The 26,864-nt window shown below is 46.8% G+C and overlaps 1 protein-coding gene across 1 annotated transcript in view; it reads right to left on the reverse strand.

The window, feature by feature from the left end:
* The window catches only part of PDS5A (PDS5 cohesin associated factor A), a 644,759-nt gene that overhangs the window by 341,633 nt on the left and 276,262 nt on the right, over positions 1-26,864 (reverse strand). Inside the window, exons 15-16 of the mRNA XM_030191317.1 lie at positions 26,495-26,543; positions 7,084-7,223 (exon numbers count right to left, since the gene is read on the reverse strand). Of these exons, the coding sequence (XP_030047177.1) occupies positions 7,084-7,223; positions 26,495-26,543 (189 nt within the window). The remainder of the gene's footprint in view (positions 1-7,083; positions 7,224-26,494; positions 26,544-26,864) is intronic.

The following is a 26,864-nucleotide window of genomic DNA, read 5'->3' on the forward strand; positions in this document are numbered from 1 at the left end:
GGCGTCCATCATTGTTGTTTCGATAATACGGTCGGGACACCCAAATCTCAACATTTAGGTCGACCTTAGAGATGGTCGTCTCCAGTTTTCGGCAATAATGGAAACCGAGGACGCCAATCTCAGAAACGACCAATCCAAGCCCTTAGTAGTGGGAGAGCCAGCATTCGTAGTGCACTGGTCCCCTTCAAATGCCAGGACACCAAGGGCACCCTAGGGGGCACTGCAGTGGACTTCACAAATTGCACCAAGGTGCATAGCTCCCTTACCTTGCGTGCTGAGCCCCCAAAACCCACTCCCCACAACTGTACAACACTACCATAGCCCTAAGAGGTGAAGGGGGCACCTACATGGGGTACAATGAAGTTTCTGGTGGGTTTTGGGCTCACATTTACCACCACAAGTGTAAGAGGTAGGGGAGGGGGATGGCCTGGGTCCCCCTGCCTGAAGTGCACTGCACCCACTAAAACTGTTCCAGGGACCTGCATACTGCTGTCGGAGAGCTGGGTTATACATTTGAGGCTGGCAAAAAATATTTTTTAAAGATTTTATTTTAGGGTGGGAGGGGGTTATTGACCACTGGGGGAGTAAGGGAGGTCATCCTGATTCCCTCCAGTGGTCATCTGGTCAGTTCGGGCACCTTTTGAGGTTGGTCACAAGAAAAAATGGACCAAGTAAAGTTGTCCAGGCTCATCAGGGACGCCCTTCTTTTTTCCATTATCAGCGAGGACGCCATGTGTTAAGCACGCCCCAGTCCCGCTTTCGCTATGCTTCCGACACGCCCTCGGGAACTTTGGTCGTCCCTGCGACGGAAAGCAGTTGAGGCCCCAAAATTGGCTTTCGATTATGCCAATTTGGGCGACCCTGTGAGGACGCCCATCTTCCGATTTGTGTCGAAAGATGGGCGCCCTTCTCTTTCGAAAATAAGCCTGATAGTAACCTATGGAACTTTGTAAGTCTACGTGATTTGAAAATGTCCCTCAATGAATGCTTATGCTGAAATTTCAAGAGCTGAAAGCAATATGGGTCGTACAAAATACATCATACATGCAAGCCCTCCAGATATACTTTAATTTTCATTTATGACACACAAGAAACACCTTTAGAGTTTACAACCTCTTTCCCCACATATGCCATGTCCCCAGTCATTACAGAACACTGCATTTACCTCTTTCCTGCATTTAAAGGCATTATGCATCATTAAATTGTCTATAGTTAAGACTTACAGAATTGTTAACATAGTAGAACAAAATAGAAAAATAATCCATCACCACAATATGCATGTTCTGGGTTTTTTTTTTAATCCTGCCCCCCCCCCCCTTCAATTCCTACCCTAAACTGATCACCCCATCCCAATTCCTCCCTATCATTCCCGTCCTCCAGTCCATTGAAAAACCCCAATATCCAAACTGCATCCACCTTTCCTGTCCCAGTATACCATAAAACTGCTCCCACGCTCGCATATGCTTCAAATTTATGTGCGGCCCACTTCACATCAAGTCTTTCCAAGTTAACTGATTCAACCACCCCCTGTTTCCATATCTCATGTAATTTATTACTACGCTAGACCACCTAAATTTCCGGAAAGTACTAAAGACAGTCCTGTTCAGAAGAGCATACCCCACCAACCCAACATAAAAAACACCTGGACACCTGCAACATAACCAAAGACCGTAATGGACATTACCTGACTCTTCTCTCCCCCTTCCCCCTCTAAGTTCCTCCCAACTGTACCTACCATACATGTACCTTATCTACCATAATATCACCTTGTATTCATTCATACCTTGTATTTGTTCAGACGGTACCGAGGCTACCGCCGTTACGGTAATATGTAAGCCACAATAAGCCTCCAAAAAGGTGGGAAAATGTGGTATACAAATGTATCAAATAAACTAAATAATCAAATAAAAATATCTCAAACGCAAGTGGAAGCTCTTCCAACCTTTTTACAACATACGCTTCCGAACAACTCTAGCTGCTCAGTGCCAAATGTCACAAACATCCCAATCCCCCTCTCCAGCCCACACTTGAAAAGGGGTCTCCAACAAAAACAGTTTCTCCTGTAGATAAAATGCACACTCCCCTATGCCTTCCCAAAAAATATGGTATAAAAGCCTTTGCAAAGATATAGAAGTATCTGGACGTTATCTGTAGCAGTTTCTGAAGAACTGCTGATAGGGGAAACAGATGACAGCCAGATCCAAGCCTGCTGTACTATCGAAGACATCCTCAGCTCGTTAAACACGGCCTGCCTGCCTGCCTTACGGCCTGCTCCTGTCCGCATCTCCTGACGTTATCGTCCAGAGGATAGAGACAGCATTCAACAGCTCCTTGATGACCTCCACCTCTGGTGTCCGTTGAGGAAGAGTGGTCCCATTTAACTTTTATTAGGTCATAAACTATCTTCTATCATAGTTCTGGTGGGAAGTTAGTTGTCCTTACTGTAGAACTTTAAGGAGAAGGCACACTTTATACCATATCTTGAAAGGTACATATAGTGCTTTTTTTTTGTAGGAAAAAAAGGTACTGGTACTCATTATGAGCGGGGTCACCGTCTATGGCTCCGCCCTATGGTAGCCACACCCATTATACCAGCCATGGTGCATATAAGCAGTATCATTGAAAATACTATACCAGTATAGGAGACAAAATAACTTGATTTTTTTTTCCATTATAAATAATTTCTGTAAACTGTTACAGCTCCAGTATACCCAGTGCCAAATAAGGAAAGCAAATATAAATTCTCAAATTCGACATCTTCCAAACACTAAAATGAAAATAAAATGATTTTTTTCTACCTCTGTTGTCTGGTGACTGTTTTTTGATCATGTATGGTTCCAGTCTCTGATTCTTCTGCTGCTCTCTATCTGTTCCCTTAACTCTGTTTCCAGGGCTTCCTTTCCATTTCTTTACTTTCCTCCTTTCTTCTTCATTTCTTGCTCACATCCATAGGTAAAAGCTGGGTCCTCAGCGGACTTGACTAGAAGAGTACAGTGTGGATCCAGATTTTGCCTATTTTCTCCATCCATGTGCAGTTTTTCTCATCTTTTTTCCTTTTCCCTCATCTTGTCAGTATGCACCTCCTTCCATCTTTCATCACACACCTCTCCATCCATGTCCAGAATTTTCCTCTCCCCTTCCATCCATGTCCAGCATTTCTCCTCTCTCCTTCCCTACATCCATGTTCATCTCACTTCCCTCCCCCTCCATCCATATCCAGCATTTCAACTCTCTCCCCTCCCCTCCATCCATGTCCAGCATTTCTCCTCTGTCCTCTAAATCCATGTGCATCTCCTCCTCTATCTTCCCTCCCCTCCATCCATGTCCAGCATTTCCTCCATCCCTCCAGCATCCATGTGCATCCTTCCCTGTCTTTTTCCCTCCAACATTTCTCCTCTCTTCCCTGCCTTCAGCTCCATCCATGTCCAGCATTTCTCCTCTCTCCCCTCCATCCATGTGCATCTCCTTCCTGTCTTCTACTAACTACTTATCATTTCTATAGCGCTACAAGGCATATGCAGCGCTGCACACCATACTCAAAAAGACAGTCCCTGCTCAAAGAGCAATTTTCCTGCCCTCTCCTCCATCCATCCATCCATCCATGTCCAGCACTCTGCTCTCTTCCCTGCCCTCCCCTCCCAATCATGTCCCAGCGATTCTCTTCTCTCCCCTGCCCCTTCCCTCCATGTCCCCGCGATTCTCCTCTGCCCTCCCCTAACCATCCACGTCCAGCAATTTCTCCTCTCTCCTCTGCCCTCCCTTCCATGTCCCAATGATTCTCCTCTGTCCTCTCCTAACCATGGCCAGCGATTTCTCCTCTCTCCCCTGCCCCTCCCCTCCCATCCATGTCTAGAGATGCATCCTCTGCCCTCCCCTAATCATCCATGTCCAGCGATTTCTCCTCACTCCCCTGCCCTCCCCTCCATGTCCAGCGATTCTCCTCTGCCCTCCCCTCCGTCCAGCGATTCTCCTTTACCCCTATCCTCCCCTCCCATTCATATCTAGTGACTCGCCCCAGCCTCCACCTGCCCGAGTTCGTTCCAACCCCAGCCCCACCTGCCCGCCCTCAGCTCCCTGACAGCCCTGCTTTCTGTTCCTGCCGCCCCGCATTTAAATCTTTTATTTTTTTTACCTGAAGTCGCAGCGCCGCCGCCGGCGTTAGTGAAAGCAGCAGGCTCGCCTCCTCCAGCTTTCCCTTCCCTCTCAGCATCCCGCCTTCCTCTGATGTAGTTTCCTATTTCTGTGAGGACGGTAAGCTGAGAGGGGAGGGAAAGCTTGAGGAGGAAAGGCTGGAGGCGGCGAGCCTGCTGCTTTCATTAACGTTGCCACCGGCGCTGCAACTTGAGGTAAAAAAAAAAAAAAGATTTAAACGCAGAGCAGCAGGAGCAGAAAATGCAGGGCTGTTGGGGAGCTGAGAGCAGGCAGGTGAGCAGGCCCTGGAAAAAAAAAGGTGCTGATACGCTGTACCAGCACAAAAAAAGCACTGGGTACATAAATACTCATTGTTTTACCATCAGTTTAGCTAACCTAGCATTTGTACATTGTTTCTGACTTATTATTTTTCCTGCTGCCAATAATAAATTACCTTTTACTTTTATAATACTATCTGAGTTGTGTGTCAGTTATCATCAGTACTTTTAGGTTAAAAGGGATTCAGGTCTATACTTAGAGGGATGTCTCATTACACCTAATCTAAATTCCAGAGTGTTATTTCACATTTTTCTATCATTTATACTTAGAGTATTCTCTTTCACTGCCTCCCAAAAACCCCCGAGTCTATGACATCACAAAAAAAAACTACGCACCAAAGACTTTTTTTTTTCTGTTTTGCATTTGGTACATCCTATGTCTTTTACAACTCTTATATAGGCACGGTGTATAATCTTCACCTGCATTTTGTTTAACATCCAGTATGTCATGTATCCTTACATAAACAATCCTGCACATCTTTTCTGGTGACTTCAGTTTGTACCACCCAGTGCCAATACATTGCTAACATTTCCAAGGGCTGCTCTTCCACATCCCTCTTCCTAAATATCCTATACTACCCTGAAACACAATTCCTCCATATTCACCCCACCTCCATCATTTGCCCTGCCAATTCCCTTTCCTCCCGAATCACCATCGTATTCCAATGGAAGGCTCAATTAATCACCAACGTATTCCAAGGAAGGCCCGATATAGTGTCATGCTTGTAAATATGCAAAATACTGATTACAAGGGAATACTGATCACGAGGAATATTGTACTCCTCATACTATTATTAAATGAGTGCATATGCTCCTCCTCGCACATGTCCACCATACTGATCCCCTTAACCCACCATCAGAACACACCTCCTGACTACCCTAGTGAGAACCCAATGTTCCTTACTAAAAGGGCTGTACTAAAAGGACTTTTACTGCTTGTTCCATGCACCTGAAAAAAATTCTCAGGTCTGATTGGTGGCATGCACCAGCAGATGGTCTTTGCGACTTTTAAAACCTGAGCCACCATGCATGCATTACTGAGAGTACAAACAATGGATGTGTAATTATCTCCACTAGTCCTGCCATATAATACTTGCACTCTCCTTGAAACCATTCCCAGACAAATCATATTTGGCAAGCCACAGTGAACAGCTTCAAGTCTGGAACCCCTAACTCTCCTATGTTCTTTGGCTTCACTAATGTCTACCAACTAATCTCAGGTCTCTTTCCCCTCCACATGAATGTGTATGACAGACCTTAGTATGCCTAACTCCTCCTTCATGGCCTGACATGGCAATATTTGGAGCCTATACATTAACATGCATTGCCCTATCAGGGACAATGGTAGGCCCCCCCCTTCAAGTTTCTAGCTGTTTCGTGATCTGCTGAATAATCTCAACCACATTCACATTTCTGGTCCCACAGTCTCCTATCCAATTCCTGTCCCTTCAAAAGGTCAGTTTAATACTCCCTGTTACATCCCTTTCTTACTTATCCCATATCTTGCTACATAGGCGTTCTTTCTGTCTCCTTGACCATCTGATCCAACAACTCTCCTGCTCTGTTTCCATACTTATAGAACTAGTATTGGTTGTAATACAAGGACTTTACCATCATCTGATGCAATAGCTGACCCAACACCACTTATGCCTTTTTTAAATTCTGTTTATCCTCTGGGTCTCAGTGTTCACATGTTGTAGTTTTGCCCTGTGCATTACTCTTGTCAACCACCTAACCACATTGTTTATGCTTGCAGGCCAGGAACACAATTACATCTCCTTGCAGTAGTGACTTGCTGCCTCACACAACAGTGTGAGTGTAATACTGAGCTGCCACTTTCTCACCACGTATGTTTTAAAATCCTCATCCTGCAAAAGTGCTAGACTCTTGCTCCAACTACCCGTGTTTCCCGAAAATAAGACACTGTCTTATATTAATTTTTGCCCCCAAAATGCGCTAGGTCTTATTTCAGGGGCTTGTCTTATTTTTTGGGGAACCATCGGGGTTGGATCGGGGTTGGCCCGCCCGCCATCCGTCGCTCCCGGAACTTAAAACGCTCCTTTCACCTTCGCAGCAAGCAGCAGCAGGGCAGGCACTCCTTCCTTCGTGTCCCGCCCTCGCCTGACGTAACGTCCGCGAGGGTGCGCCGGAAGGAAGGAGAGGTCTGCCCTGCTGCTGCTTGCTGCTGAAGGTGAAAGGAGGCGTTTAAGGTTAGTTCCGGGAGTGACGGAGGGTGGGTAGCCTTGTCCGGCTCTCGGCGGCCCTGCTTTCAAACAAAAATTTGCTAGGTCTTACTTTCGGGGGAGGCCTTATATCTACCATTTCAGGAAAACCTCTACTAGGTCTTATTTTCGAGGGATGTCTTACTTTCGAGGAAACAGGGTAAATACCTTCAGCATCTTATTTCCAAGCATGACCTTTTAAGTACAAGAACATTTGCAGCTGTGATAACTGAAGAAGGGGGAAGGGATCCATGAAGTCTCAAAAGCACATGCACATCACTTTTGGAATCTTCATCAAATAGTCCAATACACGCAGACAGCCTAATTTCCTCCAGAAATGATACAAGTAACTGTGATGCTTCTAGTAGTAAAGCTGCATTCAGTTCTCTTACCACACAGACATCTGCTTGTTTACATGAACATGTGGGGCTGATCAGCAACTCTAACTGAGAACGAAGTTTCTCATCTTCACCAAGGACTTGATTAAACTTCTTCACAAAATCTTGCGCTTTTCCGGGATCAGGCAGGTTTTCTGCAGAACAAATGTCAGACAATTCTAAATGAAAATAAAATTCAAACTTGCACCAAGAGGCCTATGAGACTTTAAAACTTAAACAACATACTGAGAAGAGGAACAAGAGGCCATGAGAGACATTCAAAATAACTCAAATGCATATATAACGCACTGGAAGCAACCTTTTTCAGTAGAAATGAAGCTCTAGAGCAAGCATCACAGTATGAGACTCAGAGAAACATCAAAAAATATTTACTGACAGAAAGGATGGTGGATGTATGGAGTGCCCGTTCAAGAGAGGTGCTAGAAGCAACAATATTAACAAAATTCAATAAAACCTAGAATAAAAACAGATGGTCCCTAACTGCAAACTAATAAAAGGAAAGCCAGAGATCAACCAGGATCTATACCATTGTAATGCTGGTGTGACATGCTCTTCTTCTGGCCTTATTCAAACCAATCTTAGAAGTCCACCATTTTCAGGCTGCTTTTAATCTGTAACCCCTTATTCTCCTGTTCCTTCCTATGCAGTTTTTAACTGTTTCTCACAATAAATGCAACGTCCTAATTCCTGAATTTGTCCTGCTTGTCTGTCTTAAATAAACAGGGACTTTTTCTTAGATGTATACGTACAGTGGTACATACACCTAGTAGTGCTATATAGAAAAGATAAATACTAATAATAGTAAAACTAGATGGGCCTCACAACCTTCTAAGGCATCATATCCTCTATTTCTCTGATTCAATGATTCAACTCCTCACCAACTGTACAAAGTCTGGCTGTAGCAGTTCAAATAAGTTTGCCAATTATAGGCCCATTTCTACTTTGCCATGTTGGCTGTTTGATTGAAAAATAAAATGTGTTGACACAGATGATGGAGTTTGTAGATATATGTGCATTACCAAAAGATCATAAATATGGTTTCAGGAAATCTCATAGCACTGATGTTATTGCTATTCTATTTGGATGAGATTCATTTGGGTTTGGATCAGAAAATGTGTTTTTGTTTTGTTAGTTTGAACATTTCTTATGCTTTAGACAGAGTGGATTATAAGATTCTGTTAGATCATTTACATGCTTTTGGTTTTAGGAGCATTGTATACTCTTGGTTTGTTTCTTGTTTTTCGGATTATACAACGCAGGTGAAAGGTGCTGATGGTGTGTCTGATGTTTATTTTTTGTCCTTAGGGGTAGTACGATCTGCTGCGGTTGGCAGCCAACCAAGGACCACCACTGGGTATGTCCAAATGGAATAAGGTTACTCTCTTTTCTTCTTTTCGACTCCTGAGGTAGGCTGCAGTGGCCAAAACACAATTCGTGTTAAGTCTTTGGATGTTTTAATAAATATTTTACTTGTTCTACATATCATCTATCTCTACTTTTTTTGATGTCACCTTTGCTGTTTCTGTTATTTGCGAGGGACTTTTGTTCTTCTGTTTTTTTGTTGTCCATGGGGGTACCACAGGGTTCTGCCCTATCTATGTTCTTATTTAACTTGTATGAAACTTTTGTGTCAGGTTTTATGCGTGTTGGATGTTGTCGTTCAGAATCTATACAGAGGATATCCAATTTTTATTCCCTGTGGATACTCAGTTCAATAACAAGTTGCAGAAATTGCAGTATTGTTTATCTATGATTCAGGGTAGATGGTCCAGAACCACCTAAGTCTGAATCTATCAAAAACTGAAGTTATGATCATAAAACCATGAGGAACTATAATTGGTTGTGAATGTTTTGATTTTCAGAGGCTGAAAATTCCTATTAAGAATCAGGTGTTAAGTTTAGGTGTAGTTTTGGACACAGAGTTAACGATGCAAGCTCATGTCTTGAAGAATGTCCAGGCCTCTTTTTTTTTTAAATCTTTGGACACTCAGTAAAAATGAAACCTATGCTGACTTATAAGGGTTTCCGAGTTGTTGCACAGAGCTTAGTGTTTTCTAGGTTAGCCTACTATAACTCTTTGTATCTTGGCATTTCTGCGGCATGACGTAAAGTTTTACAGGTAACATTTCAGTTTTTATATCGTCACACATTTATATTGTCACACATTACTAATTGTATCTGATATATTGTTACGATAATGTCAACAAATCTATGTAAGCCACATTGAGCCTGCAAATAGGTGGGGGAATTTGGGATACAAATGCAATAAATAAATAAAATAAATAAATAAAATAAATAAATAAATAAATAAATAAATATATACCATAGCAAACCAAAAACACACAGCACAGTTTACAACAGCATTAACAAAACAAAAAGAATATCAATTGAAAAAATATATATAACCCAGAAATACAAACAATGTAAATGCTGACACTGGTCTAAGAATAATACAAATCAAGAATAACACTTAGTTTAAAAAACCCCCCACAATTTAAGCAATTTTCAGAACCACAAACAGTTTCAATCTGAATAGAAGTAGGCAAAGTATTCCACATTGAAACCACAGACAAAAGAAACACTCTCTTAGTAGTAGAGACTAAGGGGTCCTTTTACCAAGCTGCAGGAAAAAGGGCCCTGTGCTAGTGGCAGGGGCCATTTTCCAACGTGCCAGGGCCCTTTTTACTGCAACAGGTAAAAAAGCCCCAGCACACATGGCCATGGGGTAAGAGAACTGAGGTGGCGATAAGTTCTCCCGCACTAACCCGGTGATATCCGATTACTATCGGGTTATCGCCACGCAAGTCATTTTCAGGGGTTTTCTTTTTCCCCTGGAAATGGCGTGCGCTCAGGGCGGGACTATCACTGGCAGCCGCGTCGGGCCATCAGTAGTCCCGAAAGAGTAAGCGGTAAGCCCACATTGGGCCCACATTGGGCTTACCACCCCGCTCTGTAAAAGGGCCCCTAAATGAGATTTGAAATAGCAAGGAACTTGTAACTTATTTACATAAAGAAATCTGGCTGTAGTTCTACTAGACTGGACAAAAGTCATAGCAGAAAGATAACCTGGACATTTAAAATTTTGAAAACTAGACATAACGGTAACCAAGAGTCTGTAATAAAGCGAATGCTACATACCTGTAGAAGGTATTCTCCGAGGACAGCAGGCTGATTGTTCTCACTGATGGGTGACGTCCACGGCAGCCCCTCCAATCGGAAACTTCACTAGCAAAGTCCTTTGCTAGCCCTCGCGCGCCCGCGCGCACCGCGCATGCGCGGCCGTCTTCCCGCCCGAAACCGGCTCGAGCCGGCCAGTCCAGTATGTAGCAAGACAATACACTTCAAGGGAAGACACAACTCCAAAGGGGAGGCGGGCGGGTTTGTGAGAACAATCAGCCTGCTGTCCTCGGAGAATACCTTCTACAGGTATGTAGCATTCGCTTTCTCCGAGGACAAGCAGGCTGCTTGTTCTCACTGATGGGGTATCCCTAGCCCCCAGGCTCACTCAAACAACAACATTGGTCAATTGGGCCTCGCAACGGCGAGGACATAACTGAGATTGACCTAAAAAATTTACCAACTAACTGAGAGTGTAGCCTGGAACAGAACAAACAGGGCCCTCGGGGGGTGGAGTTGGATCCTAAAGCCCAAACAGGTTCTGAAGAACTGACTGCCCCGAACCGACTGTCACGTCGGGTATCCTGCTGCAGGCAGTAATGAGATGTGAATGTGTGGACAGATGACCACGTCGCAGCTTTGCAAATTTCCTCCATGGTGGCTGACTTCAAGTGGGCTACCGACGCTGCCATGGCTCTAACATTATGAGCCGTGACATGACCCTCAAGAGCCAGCCCAGCCTGGGCGTAAGTGAAGGAAATGCAATCTGCTAGCCAATTGGATATGGTGCGTTTCCCTACAGCCACTCCCCTCTTGTTGGGATCAAAAGAAACAAACAATTGGGCGGACTGTCTGTGGGGCTGTGTCCGCTCCAGATAGAAGGCCAATGCTCTCTTGCAGTCCAATGTGTGCAGCTGACGTTCAGCAGGGCAGGAATGAGGACGGGGAAAGAATGTTGGCAAGACAATTGACTGGTTCAGATGGAACTCCGACACAACCTTTGGCAGAAACTTAGGGTGAGTGCGGAGGACTACTCTGTTGTGATGAAATTTGGTGTAAGGGGCCTGGGCTACCAGGGCCTGAAGCTCACTGACTCTACGAGCCGAGGTAACTGCCACCAAGAAAATGACCTTCCAGGTCAAGTACTTCGGATGGCAGGAATTCAGTGGCTCGAAAGGAGGTTTCATCAGCTGGGTGAGAACGACATTGAGATCCCATGACACTGTAGGAGGCTTGACAGGGGGCTTTGACAAAAGCAAACCTCTCATGAAGCGAACAACTAAAGGCTGTCCTGAGATCGGCTTACCTTCCACTTGGTAATGGTATGCACTGATTGCACTAAGGTGAACCCTTACGGAGTTGGTCTTCAGACCAGACTCAGACAAGTGGAGAAGGTATTCAAGCAGGGTCTGTGTAGGACAAGAGCGAGGATCTAGGGCCTTGCTGTCACACCAGACGGCAAACCTCCTCCAATGAAAGAAGTAACTTCTCTTAGTGGAGTCTTTCCTGGAAGCAAGCAAGATGCGGGAGACACCCTCTGGCAGACCCAAAGAGGCAAAGTCTACGCCCTCAACATCCAGGCCGTGAGAGCCAGGGACTGGAGGTTGGGATGCAGCAGAGCCCCTTCGTCCTGCGTGATGAGGGTCGGAAAACACTCCAATCTCCACGGTTCTTCGGAGGATAACTCCAGAAGAAGAGGGAACCAGATCTGACGCGGCCAAAAGGGAGCAATCAGAATCATGGTGCCTCGGTCTTGCTTGAGTTTCAACAAAGTCTTCCCCACCAGAGGAATGGGAGGATAAGCATACAGCAGACCTTCCCCCCAATCCAGGAGGAAGGCATCCGACGCCAGTCTGCCGTGGGCCTGAAGCCTGGAACAGAACTGAGGGACCTTGTGGTTCACTTGAGATGCGAAGAGATCCACCAGGGGGTGCCCCACGCCTGGAAGATCTGTCGCACCACACGGAATTGAGCGACCACTCGTGAGGTTGCATAATCCTGCTCAACCTGTCGGCCAGACTGTTGTTTACGCCTGCCAGATATGTGGCTTGGAGCACCATGCCTTGACGGCGAGCCCAGAGCCACATGCTGACGGCTTCCTGACACAGGAGGCGAGATCCGGTGCCCCCCTGCTTGTTGACATAGTACATGGCAACCTGATTGTCTGTCTGAATTTGGATAATTTGGTGGGACAGCCGATCTCTGAAAGCCTTCAGAGCGTTCCAGATCGCTCGCAACTCCAGAAGATTGATCTGTAGATCGCTTTCTTGGAGGGACCACCTTCCTTGGGTGTGAAGCCCATCGACATGAGCTCCCCATCCCAGGAGAGACGCATCCGTGGTCAGCACTTTTTGAGGCTGAGGAATTTGGAAGGGACGTCCCAGAGTCAAATTGGAGCAAATCGTCCACCAATACAGGGATTCGAGAAAACTCGTGGACAGGTGGATCACGTCCTCTAGACCCCCGGCGGCCTGATACCACTGGGAGGCTAGGGTCCATTGAGCAGATCTCATGTGAAGACGGGCCATGGGAGTCACATGAACTGTGGAGGCCATGTGGCCCAGCAATCTCAACATCTGCCGAGCTGTGATCTGCTGGGACGCTCGCACCCGCGAGACGAGGGACAACAAGTTGTTGGCCCTCGCCTCTGGGAGATAGGCGCGAGCCGTCCGAGAATCCAGCAGGGCTCCGATGAATTCGAGTTTCTGCACTGGGAGAAGATGGGACTTTGGGTAATTTATCACAAACCCCAGTAGCTCCAGGAGGCGAATAGTCATCTGCATGGACTGCAGGGCTCCTGCCTCGGATGTGTTCTTCACCAGCCAATCGTCGAGATATGGGAACACGTGCACCCCCAGCCTGCGAAGCGCCGCTGCTACCACAGCTAGGCACTTTGTGAACACCCTGGGCGCAGAGGCGAGCCCAAAGGGTAGCACACAGTACTGGAAGTGGCGTGCGCCCAGCTGAAATCGCAGATACTGTCTGTGAGCTGGCAGTATCGGGATGTGTGTGTAGGCATCCTTCAAGTCCAGAGAGCATAGCCAATCGTTTTGCTGAATCATGGGGAGAAGGGTGCCCAGGGAAAGCATCCTGAACTTTTCTTTTACGAGATATTTGTTCAGGGCCCTTAGGTCTAGGATGGGACGCATCCCCCCTGTTTTCTTTTCCACAAGGAAGTACCTGGAATAGAACCCCAGCCCTTCTTGCCCGGATGGCACGGGCTCGACCGCATTGGCGCTGAGAAGGGCGGAGAGTTCCTCTGCAAGTACCTGCTTGTGCTGGAAGCTGTAGGACTGAGCTCCCGGTGGACAATTTGGAGGTTGAGAGGCCAAATTGAGGGTGTATCCTTGCCGGACTATTGGAGAACCCACTGATCGGAGGTTATAAGAGGCCACCTTTGGTGAAAAGCTTTCAACCTCCCTCCGACAGGCAGGTCGCCCGGCACTGACACTTGGATGTCGGCTATGCTCTGCTGGAGCCAGTCAAAAGCTCGCCCCTTGCTTTTGCTGGGGAGCCGCGGGGCCTTGCTGATTCGCATGCTGCTGACGAGAGCGAGCGCGCTGGGGCTTAGCCTGGGCCGCAGGCTGTCGGGAAGGAGGATTGTACCTACGCTTGCCAGAAGTATAGGGAACAGTCTTCCTTCCCCCGAAAAATCGTCTACCTGTAGAGGTAGAAGCTGAACTGGCCGGCTCGAGCCGGTTTCGGGCGGGAAGACGGCCGCGCATGCGCGGTGCGCGCGGGCGCGCGAGGGCTAGCAAAGGACTTTGCTAGTGAAGTTTCCGATTGGAGGGGCTGCCGTGGACGTCACCCATCAGTGAGAACAAGCAGCCTGCTTGTCCTCGGAGAATGATGTAACATGATCACATTTCGTCTTAAAAAAAAATTCATCTTGCTGCAATATCTTGAAGCAACTGAAGCCTTATCAAAGATTTAGACATCAAACCCAAATAAAGTAAGTTACAATAATAAATTTTAGAAAAAAAAAATCAAGGCTTGTACTAATTTTTATAAATCATTAGTCAAAAAATATGAACATACTTACCATAAATAACTTAAACTATGAAAGAAAAATGGCTGAATGTGGGCTGCTAGGCTGACTGCAGAACAGGGAAAATTTGATCACATTACACCAGTGTTGAGATCATTGCACTGACTGCCGATTTATTTCAGTATTCATTTATATATTGCTGTCTACTGTTTTTCAGGCAGTTTTTGGATTGGCCTCATTGTATTTGAGGCAAGCTCTTTACTATTACCACCCTGCAAGAGCGTTACACTTATAGCAACATGCACTGCTATCTGTTGTATATCATTCTAAGGTGAATTATGCTGCTACAAGAGAAGCTGCGTTCTCTGCTATTGGATCTTTTTTATGAAATCAGTTGCCAGAAAGGATATACCATCAGAGTATTCTCAATTTAAGAAACAGCTTAAGATATATCTTTTCTCCAAAGCTTTTCATGGATGAAATGCCTTAGGGCCAGGTTTGGGCCAGGTAGTTTGCAGGGGAGTTTCTCAGTGTGTTTTTTTTTTTTAATGTATTTTATATTGTTTATATTTTACTGTTATCCTGCCTAAATAATAGGCGGGTTAAAAATGTTTAAATAAATAAATCAGCCATATGTATGGAATATTTTTAAACAGTATGTCATGGCATAGTAATTAAAACCACTACAGCATGGAATTACACAGAGGTCTAATAAAATATGAGTGCAGTGGAACAGGTAGACATGAATCAAAGGCTAAGGGGCACGCAATTAAGCTACTAAGTCGTAAGTTTAAAACAAATTGGAGAAAATATTTCTGCATTCAACGTGCAACTAAACTCTGAAATTCGTTACCAGAGAATGTGGTAAAAGCAGTTAGCTTAGCAGGGTTAAAAAAAAAAAAAAGGTTTGAACAATATCTTCTAGGATAAGCAACATAAAATGTTTTACTCTTTTGGGATCCTGCCAGATACTTGTGAACTGGATTGGCCACTGTCGGAAACAGGATACTAGGTTCGATGGACCTTCGGTCTGTCCCAGTATGACAACACTTATGTTCTTATGACTAAAGGGGTCTTTTACAACGATGCACTAGATGTTTAAGCACATGCTAAAAATTCACATGCGCTAAACGCTGAGATGCCCATAGGAATAAAATGGGCATCTCAGAGTTTAGCACATGCTAAATTTAGCGCGCACTATAAATGCTAGCGCGCCTTTGTAAACAGTACATTTCAAGCCGGTCCTGAAGCACCTATGCCAGTCTGATTTTCAGGATATCCATAAGGAATAAGAACGACAGAGTTCTGCATTCAATAAATGTAATGCATGCAAGGGAAAATTAGGTTCTTACCTTGATAATTTTCTTTCATTTAGTCACAGCAGATGAATCCATTAACTGATGGGTTGTATCCGCCTACCAGCAGGTGGAGATAGAGAACACTGAAAGCACATGGTGTTCTTGGACGCCCAACTCCCTCTGCCTTCAGTATACGAAATTTCCAAAGCAGAATGAATAAAAAAGGCAATATAACAAACTTTCCTCACAAAGAACAAACGCCCCAGAACCGGGGCAATAACCAAACAAAGGAGGGACGTTATCAACCTCCTGCAATAAAACAGCATGTAGAAACTCTGATAGCTTGTCTTCAAGTACTCCTGATGAAGCAAAATGTCTGTATGCAACATCTGTACAAAAACTAAAGTCAGTCAGGGAGGGATCATGGAGTCATCTGCTATGACTAAAGGAAAGAAAATTATCAAGGTAAGAACCTAATTTTCCCTTCCTTGTCATCAACAGCAGATGAATCCATTAACTGATGGGATGTACAAAAGCACTCCTTAAGTAGGATGGGAACAGGCAACTCCACAAGTAAGCACTTGCACTCCAAAATGCGCATCTGCCGCGCTGCCACATCCAGCCTGTAATGCCGCACGACAGATCTCCTGAAGAGAAAAAAAAACACCTGTTTCAGCCCACAAAGAGGACATTGCCCTCATAGAGTGCGCTTTAAACGCCCCAGGCGGCGACCGCCATGAAAGCAGATAAGCAGAAAAAATGAGTTCCTTAAGCCAGCGGGCTATAGTGGCCTTAGATGCCGGAAACTCCCGTCGGGGACCTGCCAACAAATAAATGATCAGAATTACTGAACTAATTTGACATCTGCAGATACTGCCACAGAGCCCTGCGGACATCCAAAAGGCGCAATTACCCAAAGGAGTCCGGAAACTCCTCCTTAGAGAAGGAAGGAAGAAAGATGGGCTGGTTGAGGTGAAAAGCTGAAACCACCTTAGGCAGAAAAGAAGACACCGTACGAACAGTTACCCTAGATTCCGAGAACTGCAGAAAAGAATCCCGATAGGAAAGAGCCTGAAGCTCAGACACTCTTCTAGCCTACGTCATTGCCACTAAAAAAAACTGTCTTGAGAGTCACATCCTTCTCAAAAGCCTGTTTAAGAGGCTCAAATGGAGATCACTGGAGCGCCTTCAACACGAGCCCCAGGTTCCAAGCCGGACAAGGCGAATGCAAAGGAGGATGGAGACGAAGCGCCCCTCTGAGAAATCGGAGAATATCCGGATGAGCAGCAAGGGACAATTCGGAGACTTTCCCCCGGAAGCAGGCCAACGCTGCCACTTGAACTCGAAGGGAATTGTAGGCCAGGCCTGCAGGAGCTGCAAAACGTCCAGCAAGAGTGAGACTGTTGCCAGAGTCAGTGAGATAGACTTTGGCATACACCACGCCTCAAAAGTGCACCAGATCCGAGCATAAGTCGCAGAGGTAGACAGCGTGCGAGCCTGCAAGAGCATGGCAATAACCTTATTAGAATGGCCCTTGTCCCTCAATTACGCCCTCTCAAGAGCCAGACTGTAAGACCAAAGCAGCAAGGATCTTCCATAGTCACTGGACCCTGAACTAACAGGTTCGGAACCCGAGGCAAAGGAAGAGGCGCGTCCACCAGCATCCGCCGGAGATCCGTGTACCACGGATTACTTGGCCAATCTGGGTGCAGACGAATCCGAAGTACAATTCGCCCTATCAAGGGCCAAGGAGGGAACACATACAGGAGGGCCCGAGGACCAAGGTTGAGCCAGAGCATCCAACCCCGCCAAGCAAGTGTCAGGCCCTCGAGGCAGAACCGGAATACGTGAGCCCTTGGACCACTGCCGAGGAGCGGCAGCGGCAGCCAAGACCACCCTGGAACTGGATACACAGAAGGACAGGGCTGGACCTCTGGACTGGAGTCGGGACTGAGGCAGGCAACTGGAACAGGCTGAACAGGAACAGCTTCACCTGCACTTGACCACCGTTCCCCTGGAGTTGAGCTCCAGCATGCGGGTGGCCGGCAGGACTTGCAGGATGAGGCCGGAACTGGAGATCCAGAGGACCCACCCTGGGTCAGGGAACACGAGGAAGCTAGACTAACTACTAGACTCAGACTGAAAGCTGCTGCGCTGCCACTAGCAAGGAACACAAGACAGACCAGGGAGACAAGACAAACAAAAGCGTAACAGGAGCAAGGACTAGGGCATGCAGCAAGAGTTCAGGCAATAGTCAGAGACAGGCAACAAGCAGAGAGTATCGGGGTTCAGGCAATAGTCAGAGGCAGGCAGCAAGCAGAAAATATCGGGGTTCAGGCAATAGTCAGAGACAGGCAGCAGGCAATAGAATACACCAGGGACTAGCAGAGTCAGGCTGAAGCTACAGACTCCCACCACAAACTGAGGGAGAGTGCCTGAAGGCTTCAGACTCCAAACACAGAGCAAGGGAGTAGAAGGACAAGCAGTCCACAGACACAGAGTAGCAGGGCAGAGCCCACACAGAAGGACTATCAGTCCACAGACACAAAGAGAAGCTGGGCCAGAACCCAGAGAAAGGCTAAGCGGTAGTGCAGCAGAACACTAACTAACCTGATCTGGCCTAAAGGCATAACACCATGCAAAGGCCCTGAATGCCAGCACAGCACTACCTTAACAAGGCTCTCACTGATGATGTCATCCACTGCAGGACAGGAGCAGGGAACACACTGCTACCAGAGGGAGCACTTAGGAAAGAAAGGACCCATCTTGGAAGCTGGCCAGGCAGGAAAGCATACAGAGGCAGAGCTAGAGCTAACTCAGGCAACACCCACAGGTGCAGTGTAGTGAAGCAATTAGAGCTATGCTGGAAGCAGCCAGCATACAGAGGCAGAGCTAGCTCAGACAGGACAGACAGGAGCCAGTTCAGAAGCTGACCCCAGAAACAAGGTAAGGCTGAGGGTGGTCACGGCCACAGACGTGACAGCGAGGATCTCTCCTTCTGTTGAAAAAGCGAGGGACTTTGGCGTTTATGCTTGACGCCATGAGATCCAAGGCTGGAGTCCCCCATTTGGCACAAACCTGAAGAAAAACTTTGTCTGACAGTTCCCATTCCGTCGGGTCAATTTGATGTCTGCTGAGGAAATCGGCTTGCACGTTGCTCTGACCGGCTATGTGAGCGGCGGACAGCAGCTCTAGGTGGCGCTCGGCCCAGTCGCAGATTCTGAGACGACTGCGCAGCCAGGGCCTGCACTGAGTGGCACCCTGGCGATTGATGTAGGCCACTGCTGTCGTGTTGTCCGACAGAACTCGGACAGGAAGACCCTTCAGCGTCCTGTAGGAGGCCAGAAGAGCCTGAAATATCGCCCTCAGTTCCAAGCGATTGATGGACCATCCCGCTTCTGCGGTGGACCCTGAGCATAGCGTCCCCGGCAATGAGCTCCCCAGCACGAAAGGCTACCATCCGTTATCACCAGACACCAAAAAGGAAGAGCCAGTGGCATCCCCTGCCGCAGCCTGCTGTCGGAAAGCCACCAATCCATACTGTGCTGGGCCGCAGGAAGCCACTAGTCTGCATTGGTATTCCTGGGAAATCGGAGACCATTGCTGAAGCAGAGCAAGCTGCAGTGGTCTCACGTGAGCTCTTACCCAGGGAACCACCACTATGGTGGCCGTCGTCGATACCAGGAGCTGAACAAAGTCCCAAGCTCGAGGGCGAGGCATCCGCAGGAGCAGGCAGAGCTGATTCTGAAGCTTGAGCCACCTGCTGTCGGGAAGAAAAACGAACCCCGAAACCATGTCGAACCGGACCCCCAAATACTCAAGAGACTGAGAGGCGGTCAGGTGACTTTTGGGCATATTGACTACCCAGCCCAGAGTCTGAAAAACTGTAACAACTCTGGCTGTGGCAAGTTGACTCTCGTCTGCCGAATCCGCTCTGATGAGCCAGTCATTGAGATAAGGGTGAACTCTGATAGCCTCTCGCCTGAGAAAGGCAGCCACTACCACCATGACCTTGGAAAAAGTCTGAGGGGCAGTCGGCAGGCCAAAAGGCAAGGCGTGAAACTGGAAATGTTGGCTCAATACAGCAAACTGGAGAAACCACTGATGTGGCGGCCAGATGGGAATATGCAAGTATGCTTTCTTGAGGTCCAGAGATGTGAGAAACTCTCCTGGCTGTACCGCCGCAATGACGGAGCGCAAGGTTTCCATGCGGAAGTGTCGCACTCCTAAGGCCTCGTTGACTCTGTGTAAATCGAGGATAGGTCTGAACGACCCGCCTGTTCGAGGCACTACAAAATAGATGGAGTAGCGACCACAGTCGCGTTCAGCGGGAGGAACCGGAACCACCACTGAGCTTCAGCAAAACCTGCAAGGTCTCCTATACCACCGCCCGCTTGATGGCAGTGGCGCATCGGGACTCCAAAAACGCGTCTCCTACAGGGACAGCAAATTCTAGCCGGTAACCTTCTCTGATCAGGTCTAGGACCCACTGATCTGAAGTAATCTTGGTCCGCTTCTCGAAAAAAAGAGAGAGACGACCCCCTACTGCGGGAACCGACAAGTGGACCAGCACCCCATCATTGTGGAGGATGCCCCTGAACTCCTGGACGTTGCCCGGACGACGACGCGCGTTTGTCCGAATGAAAGGAGTTCCTCTGCTGGAAACGGGTACGTTGACCAAACCCCGCAGAGCGCCCCGGGCGATACCTGTGAGCTTTGCGAAAACGTGGCCTGGAAGAGGAGGGAAAAGAAGGACTTTTGGAAGAAGGCCTCAGCCTATCCTCAGGCAACCGTTGGGACTTAGAGTCCCCTAGGTCCTTAACAATCTTCTCCAAATCCTCCCCAAATAAAAGAAGGCCCCGAAAGGGTAACCTCACCAGCCTTTGTTTAGAGGCCAAGTCAGCCGCCCAATGCCGGAGCCAAAGAAGGCGGCGGGTAGCAACCACCACAGACATATGCTTAGCCGAAGCTCTGACCAAATCATAAAGGGCATCAGCTAAAAAAGACAAGGCAGACTCCATACGTCGGCCGACCTCAGCGAGGGAACCTGCTCCATTGGCGGGCTGCTCAACCGCCTGCTGCAACCAGGAAAAGCAGGCCCAGGCTGCATAGGAACTGCAAATAGCCGCCAGTAAGGAAAGGCCCGAGATATCAAAGGATCGCTTCAACGCGGATTCCAGCCTCCAGTCCTGCATATCTTTCAAAGCGACCCCTTCCTCCACCAGGAGAGTAGTCTTTTTAGTCACAGCCGTGACTAAAGCATCCACTTTAGGCATCCCAAAGAGGGTCAACTGACTTTCCCTCAGAGGGTAAAGGTGACACATAGCCCTGGCCACCTTCAAGGGACCCTCAGGGTCAGACCATTGAGCTGAAATAAGCTCTTGGATGGAAGCATGCACGGGAAAAGCCCGAGAAGGCTTCTTAGCGCTAGCCATCCTAGGATTAATAGAAGATGCAGCACCCTCATCAGGATCTTCAATACAAAGGGCCTGTAAGGCATCAGAAATGAGAGCTGGTAGCTCATCGTGGTGGAAAATCCGAACCGCTTTAGGGTCATCCAACTCCTGTGGCAAGAAGCCATCCTCATCTAGATCATCAGTCCGTGAGGGCCTGCCAGACCCCTCAGACTCCCCGAAACTAGACCATGGGGGAGAACAGAGTGAAGAGTCCCCCTCAGACGGGTATTCACTCATCTACGCTTAGCGTCAGCCAAAAGCTCGGGGGAAGAAATAAAATCTCCAGCAGACGCTGGGCTATCAAGAACCGGAGGCAACCCAGACCGACAGGAATTGTCAGGAGCCTCAGGAAGTGCTCTTTTGAACATAAAAGTCTTATGCACCAGCAGCACAAATTCAGGGGAGTGGAGGAGTGGCCTAGTGGTTAGGGTGGTGGACTTTGGTCCTGGGGAACTGAGGAACTGAGTTCAATTCCCACTTCAGGCACAGGCAGCTCCTTGTGACTCTGGGCAAGTCACTTAACCTTCCATTGCCCCATGTAAGCCACATTGAGCCTGCCATGAGTGGGAAAGCGTGGGGTACAAATGTAACAAAAAAAAAAAAAAAAAAAAAAAAAAACTCACCCTGTACATCCACCCCCACATTGGGAGAAGCTGAACAAAAGCTCCTCTAGAAACCTCGAAACGAGGCATCCCCCTGCACTCAGACCCCTCCGCAACTGCAAGGGTTGAGTCACGTGGCGCCTCACAGATGGCGGCCACTGCCAACTCCGGCGGGCGGGAAGAATCACCGCCCGCCATGCTAGTGCCAGCATTAACATCTAGGCAGCATGTGCTGCAAAGCCCCGCGTTTCCCACAGTGGGAGCAGCGCTTAACCCCTTCAGCAGTCATCAAATACAGGAAACAAAATGGCGCCTTCGCGCCAAAACTTCCCCCGCACAGAGCGCTGTCAGTGGGAACCTCCCCGGAGGAGCTGGGCACCACTCTCACCTGAGGAGACCGAGTCAAATGAGCTGCGGACAAGCTGCACAGAAGAAAGCCTCTGTGGTTTTTTGTTTTTTTTTTTTAACTGTGAGGAAAGTTAGAGGCAAGCAGCCACAAAGGAACTCCAGGAGGAGGGGGAATGGGGTAAGGCAGGGACAGGGAAAACCAAGTATGCCTTTAAAGTGGGCACCACCAGCCACAACACCCCCTGCTCTACTGGCAAAGCACAGGAGCCACCTCAGGCAGAAATCCAGGAGCTGAGAAGTGACGTCCACACCTGCTGGGAGATAGAGATATATTGAAGGCAGAGGGAGTTGGGCGTCCAAGAACACCATGTGTTTTCAGTGTTCTCTATCTCCACCTGCTGGTAGGCGGATACAACCCATCAGTTAATGGATTCATCTGCTGTTGATGTCAAAGAAGAGGATGATCTTATCTTCCAAACAGATGGTACTTTATCTCACAATTCCAAAGTTAACTTTTACACAGAATATGCCAATCTTTTTCTAATCATTTCCAACTGAAGAGGAGGAAAATTTCAAAATCTGGCTAAAGTGTAACTTATAGCTAAAAGCAAACATGTGTATTTGTTTCTTCAACGGAGGAGGCTTTCGCCCCACGGTGCTATGTAAGCCACATTGAGCCTGCAAATAGGTGGGAAAATGTGGGGTACAAATGTAACAAATAAATTAAGCGTTTGTTTTTTTTTACTTACAGAGATCCATGGGAATTTCCAAGCTAAGAATAATCATTAGAATACTAACGGGTTCATTTTCAAAAGAGAAAAAAACTTCCAAGAAGTGGCATAAGTCTGCATTTGGCCGTTTTTCTCACAAAAACGTCCAAATCAGTATTTTCAAAACCTATTTTTAGACGTTTTTCTATGAAGTCCGTCAGAAGTATGTCCAAATCTCAAAGGGAAATTTCAGGGGTGTATTCAGGGCGGAACATGGGCGTTCCTAAGACTTAAGACATTTTTCAGCAATAATGGAACAAAACAAAAACGTCCAGGACTAAAACTTAGATGTTTTGAGCTAGACCTGTTTTTATAACGAATAAGGCACAAAAAGATACCCTAAATAACCAGATGACCACTGGAGGGAATCAGGGGTGATCTCCCCTTATTCCCCCAGTGGTCACTAACCCCCTCCCACCCCCAAAAAATGTGATGAAAAACATTACTTACCAGCCTTTATGCCAACCACAAATGTTATACTCAGGTCCATTAGAATAGAATACAGGTCCCTGGAGTAGTCCAGTAGTGGTGCAGTGCACTGCAGACAGGTGGACCCAGGCTCCTACCTCCCCCTACCTGTTACACTTGTGGAGGAAACTGTGAGCCCTTCAAAACTCACCAGAAACCCATTGTACCCACATATAGGTGCCCCCTTCACCTGTACGGGCTATGGTAGTGGTGTACAGTTGAGGGTAGTGGGTTTGGGGGGGGGGCTCAGAACACAAGGTAAGGGAGCAATGGTCAGATGTGTACCTGGGAGTAGTTTATGAAGTCCACTGCAGTGCCCCCTAGGGTGCCCTACTGCTGTCATGGGATGTCAGGGGGACCAGTCTACTAAAAATTCTGGCTCCTCCTACATCCCAATGGCTTGATTTTGTACGTTCTGCACTTGACTTTTTTTTTTTTCCGCAAGTGGACTGTTCTGCTTTGGGTTCTTTCGAGTATATCTCTGTCAGACATAGACTATAGAGGCGGTCAAAGGTTATTAAATAAACTTTATTCAAGTAAGTAAATTATAAACCATACATTACCCGCTTGAGGTGCAGACAACAACTCCCGTCAGAGGCTGGGAAGTCCCAATGCAGCCAAACAGAGAGAGTCTCAGCGGGCACAAGGGGCCTAGGCAACACGTCTGTTCCTAGTGGAGACTTCTATCTGTTCACCTTTAACTCCCAGCTTTTATACTGACCAATAAACATGATCTCATTCAACTGAATAAGGCTGACGTGTAGCTAAGGAGTGACAGTTTCTTAATGAATCCCCAGGAACTGGCCAGGTTTCCAGAGATTCAAGTGAAACATCATCCTTAGCCCTGAGCATGTTGTCATTCCATTTAGTACAAATTACTTCATTTAATATGATAATGCTATCAATTCCTGTCCTAAGAGTCCATTATGTACTTCCAGGAGAGCATCCTATAATATAATTCTCACCTCCAACGTTCTGTGCCTGGGACCGTGGATCCGGTGGTCTGCGAGGCACCATCAGTGAAGTCCCATCTCACGCCCCTCCCACACTCTGACGTACCCCTCACGCCCCTTCCACACTACGCCCCCTTCCACGTAACCTAACCGCCCTCACGCCATTCCCACCCAGTTCAACACTCCGCCCTCAAAAAAACTCTGCCGCCCTCCCTCTCCAACATTCGGACTGTCGGAAATCGGAGAGGACGGCGAGGGAGGGCGGCGAGACGGCGAGACTGGCGAATCGGAATACAGGGGGAAGGGAAACAGCAGTGGGTCCGACCGTCGGAGACAACGAAGAGGGACGGCGGCGAGAGCCGAGGTAAGCAAGGAAGCACATTGGTTGATCTCGGTTTCCACTCCCCTAAGCAGCCGTCATTCCTATACACTACAAAAACAACCAAAACTATGAGCTGCTGCTTCACACTGTCGTTTTTACATTGAGGGAGGGAGGGAGGGGGACCCTGCAACTGGGAAAAAGGAAGGCAGGGAGGGAGGGGAGGTAAGCAAGGAAGCACATTGGTTAATCTCTGTTTCCACTCCCCTTCAAAGCCGTCATTCGTATACACAAAAAAAAAGCCAAACAAGGAGCTGCTGCTTCACACTATCGTTTTTAAATTGAGGGCGGGAGGGAGGGACGGATGGGGGAGGGGAGGGGGACCCCCCTGCAACTGGGACGGAGGGGGGGACCCTGCAACTGGGAGACAGACGGGGGGGGGGGGACACGCTACCCTGGAACTGGGTGGGAGGGAGGGAGGGGGGGCCCTGGCACATACTCTCATTCTCACACACACTCGCACCCAGTCTCACTCTTTCTCTGTCACACACACACACTCGCACATTCACTCTCTCTCACAAAGTCACTCTCACACACACTCCGAGAAAAACCTTGCTAGCGCCCGTTTCCTTTAAAACAGAAACGGGCCATTTTTACTAGTTAACTATGATATCATTATTTCATTATGTACTTTCAATAAATATTAAATATAATAGGCAGAACTCATTAGGTACTTTTCAAGGAAACATTAAATATGATAACAATACTTTGGCAGAACTCAGTATCAAGCACAAACTTTTCCATTACATGGACCAAAAAAACGAAAAACGTCCAAAAAACAAAATGTCCACAGTCTTTTCGAAAAAAAAGATAGACGTTTTTGTTTTCGAAAAAGACCTTCTTCCCTATTTAGATTTTGGACGGTTTTTTGCAAAACGTCCAAAGTCGGATTTAGACGTTATATCGAAAATGCCCCTCCAAGTGGCACAACTAGTCCAGAAATGGGCAAACTTGTGGTCTGTACGTCTTGCTGAAAATTTGGAACAGTGGAATAAGACACCACAGATATCCAAAATTGTCTATTAGCTCAAACTTCTTCCAAGATAATTTTACTACTTGGATGTCACTGATCATATGGGGAGTGAAGTGCAAAATTATTAAAATTTTTATATGCGTAATTACAAATTTCAGAGAAATAAGATCCTTTAAATTTATATTCTTATACAGCATCACAAATCCATTACCGCCATTTATTTATGTACTTTATGAGATAGTCCTAGATATGTCTTCTAGAGCCTTAAATAAGCATATCATCAAATCTCTTATGAATAAGCTAGTACACAACACTATTATGGGGTGTGGATTAAAAGTGCTCTTATTCCCATTCATACACTTATTGATTTTTCCCAAAATACCAAATTTGAAAGCAACAGAGCAACTTTGAAATATTAGGCATACTGGCAAATCTCATCTTTACAATAAAGGAGTTATCCACATGCAAAATGTTAGAAGTGTAAAACAAAAATTTGGTTGGTCCAAATGACTATGCAATGAGAACTGTTAAATATTTCCTGGGCATAAGGTCAATAATGTGCCTTGTACAATACACAGAACAGAGCATAAAGGATAAACATATTTTTACCCCCAATTACGGGCCTAAAATATTAAGCTGCAGCAATACACTACAAAGTATGAGATGGTAGAGCTGGATTTATGTTTCACACATCCCTAAACACATGATCTGTAGTGCCTCCTTTCCCTTGTGAGTAGCACTGGAGGTGGGATCGGGGGAGCAGGGATGGAGAAATGTTAAGAACGGCACCAAAGTTATACTCCTTGAGCAAATGTGATGCTGACATGCAGGACCCCCAGATTTGTCACCAATTCCAATTTAATTATATTGGCGATTTGTTTACAATTTTTTAAAAATAAGCTTACCTACCCCCTTTTTAACCCACAGCTCAGGCACATGCCTAATGGGCAATCTAGCACTAAGGAGAGAGGAGCACAAAAAAGAAGGCACAGCTAACCTTGCTAAAATTATTTACTGCTCTACTGGGATAAGGACAGAACAGAAAATACTCACTTGCTATGGTCATCAGCTTCCCAAACATAGCAGTATTGTTAGCTTCTGACTGAAATAAAGCAAACATTACTGACATCAGAACAGGGGAAACATTTGACTTTTCTAAGATATATGAGAATATAAAGGAAAATGCAATAGGGCATATGGCGGTGGACAGGTGAGTGGATGCATTATATAGCTAGATATATAGAAAAACAGACAGACATACAGTGATATATATAAATATATACAGTAGATATAGAGACATAAAAATTTACTTTTCCCATTTGTGGAAGCAGACAGTCCCCTCCTGTGAGGTACTTTATTAGAGAGATAATATTGAGGTGGGGGAGAGAAATCAGGATTCAGCATAGATCTGTGGAGCTCTCAG

This window comes from Microcaecilia unicolor, chromosome 2 (genome assembly GCF_901765095.1).
Source record: "Microcaecilia unicolor chromosome 2, aMicUni1.1, whole genome shotgun sequence".
Classification (NCBI taxonomy): Eukaryota; Metazoa; Chordata; class Amphibia; order Gymnophiona; family Siphonopidae; genus Microcaecilia; species Microcaecilia unicolor.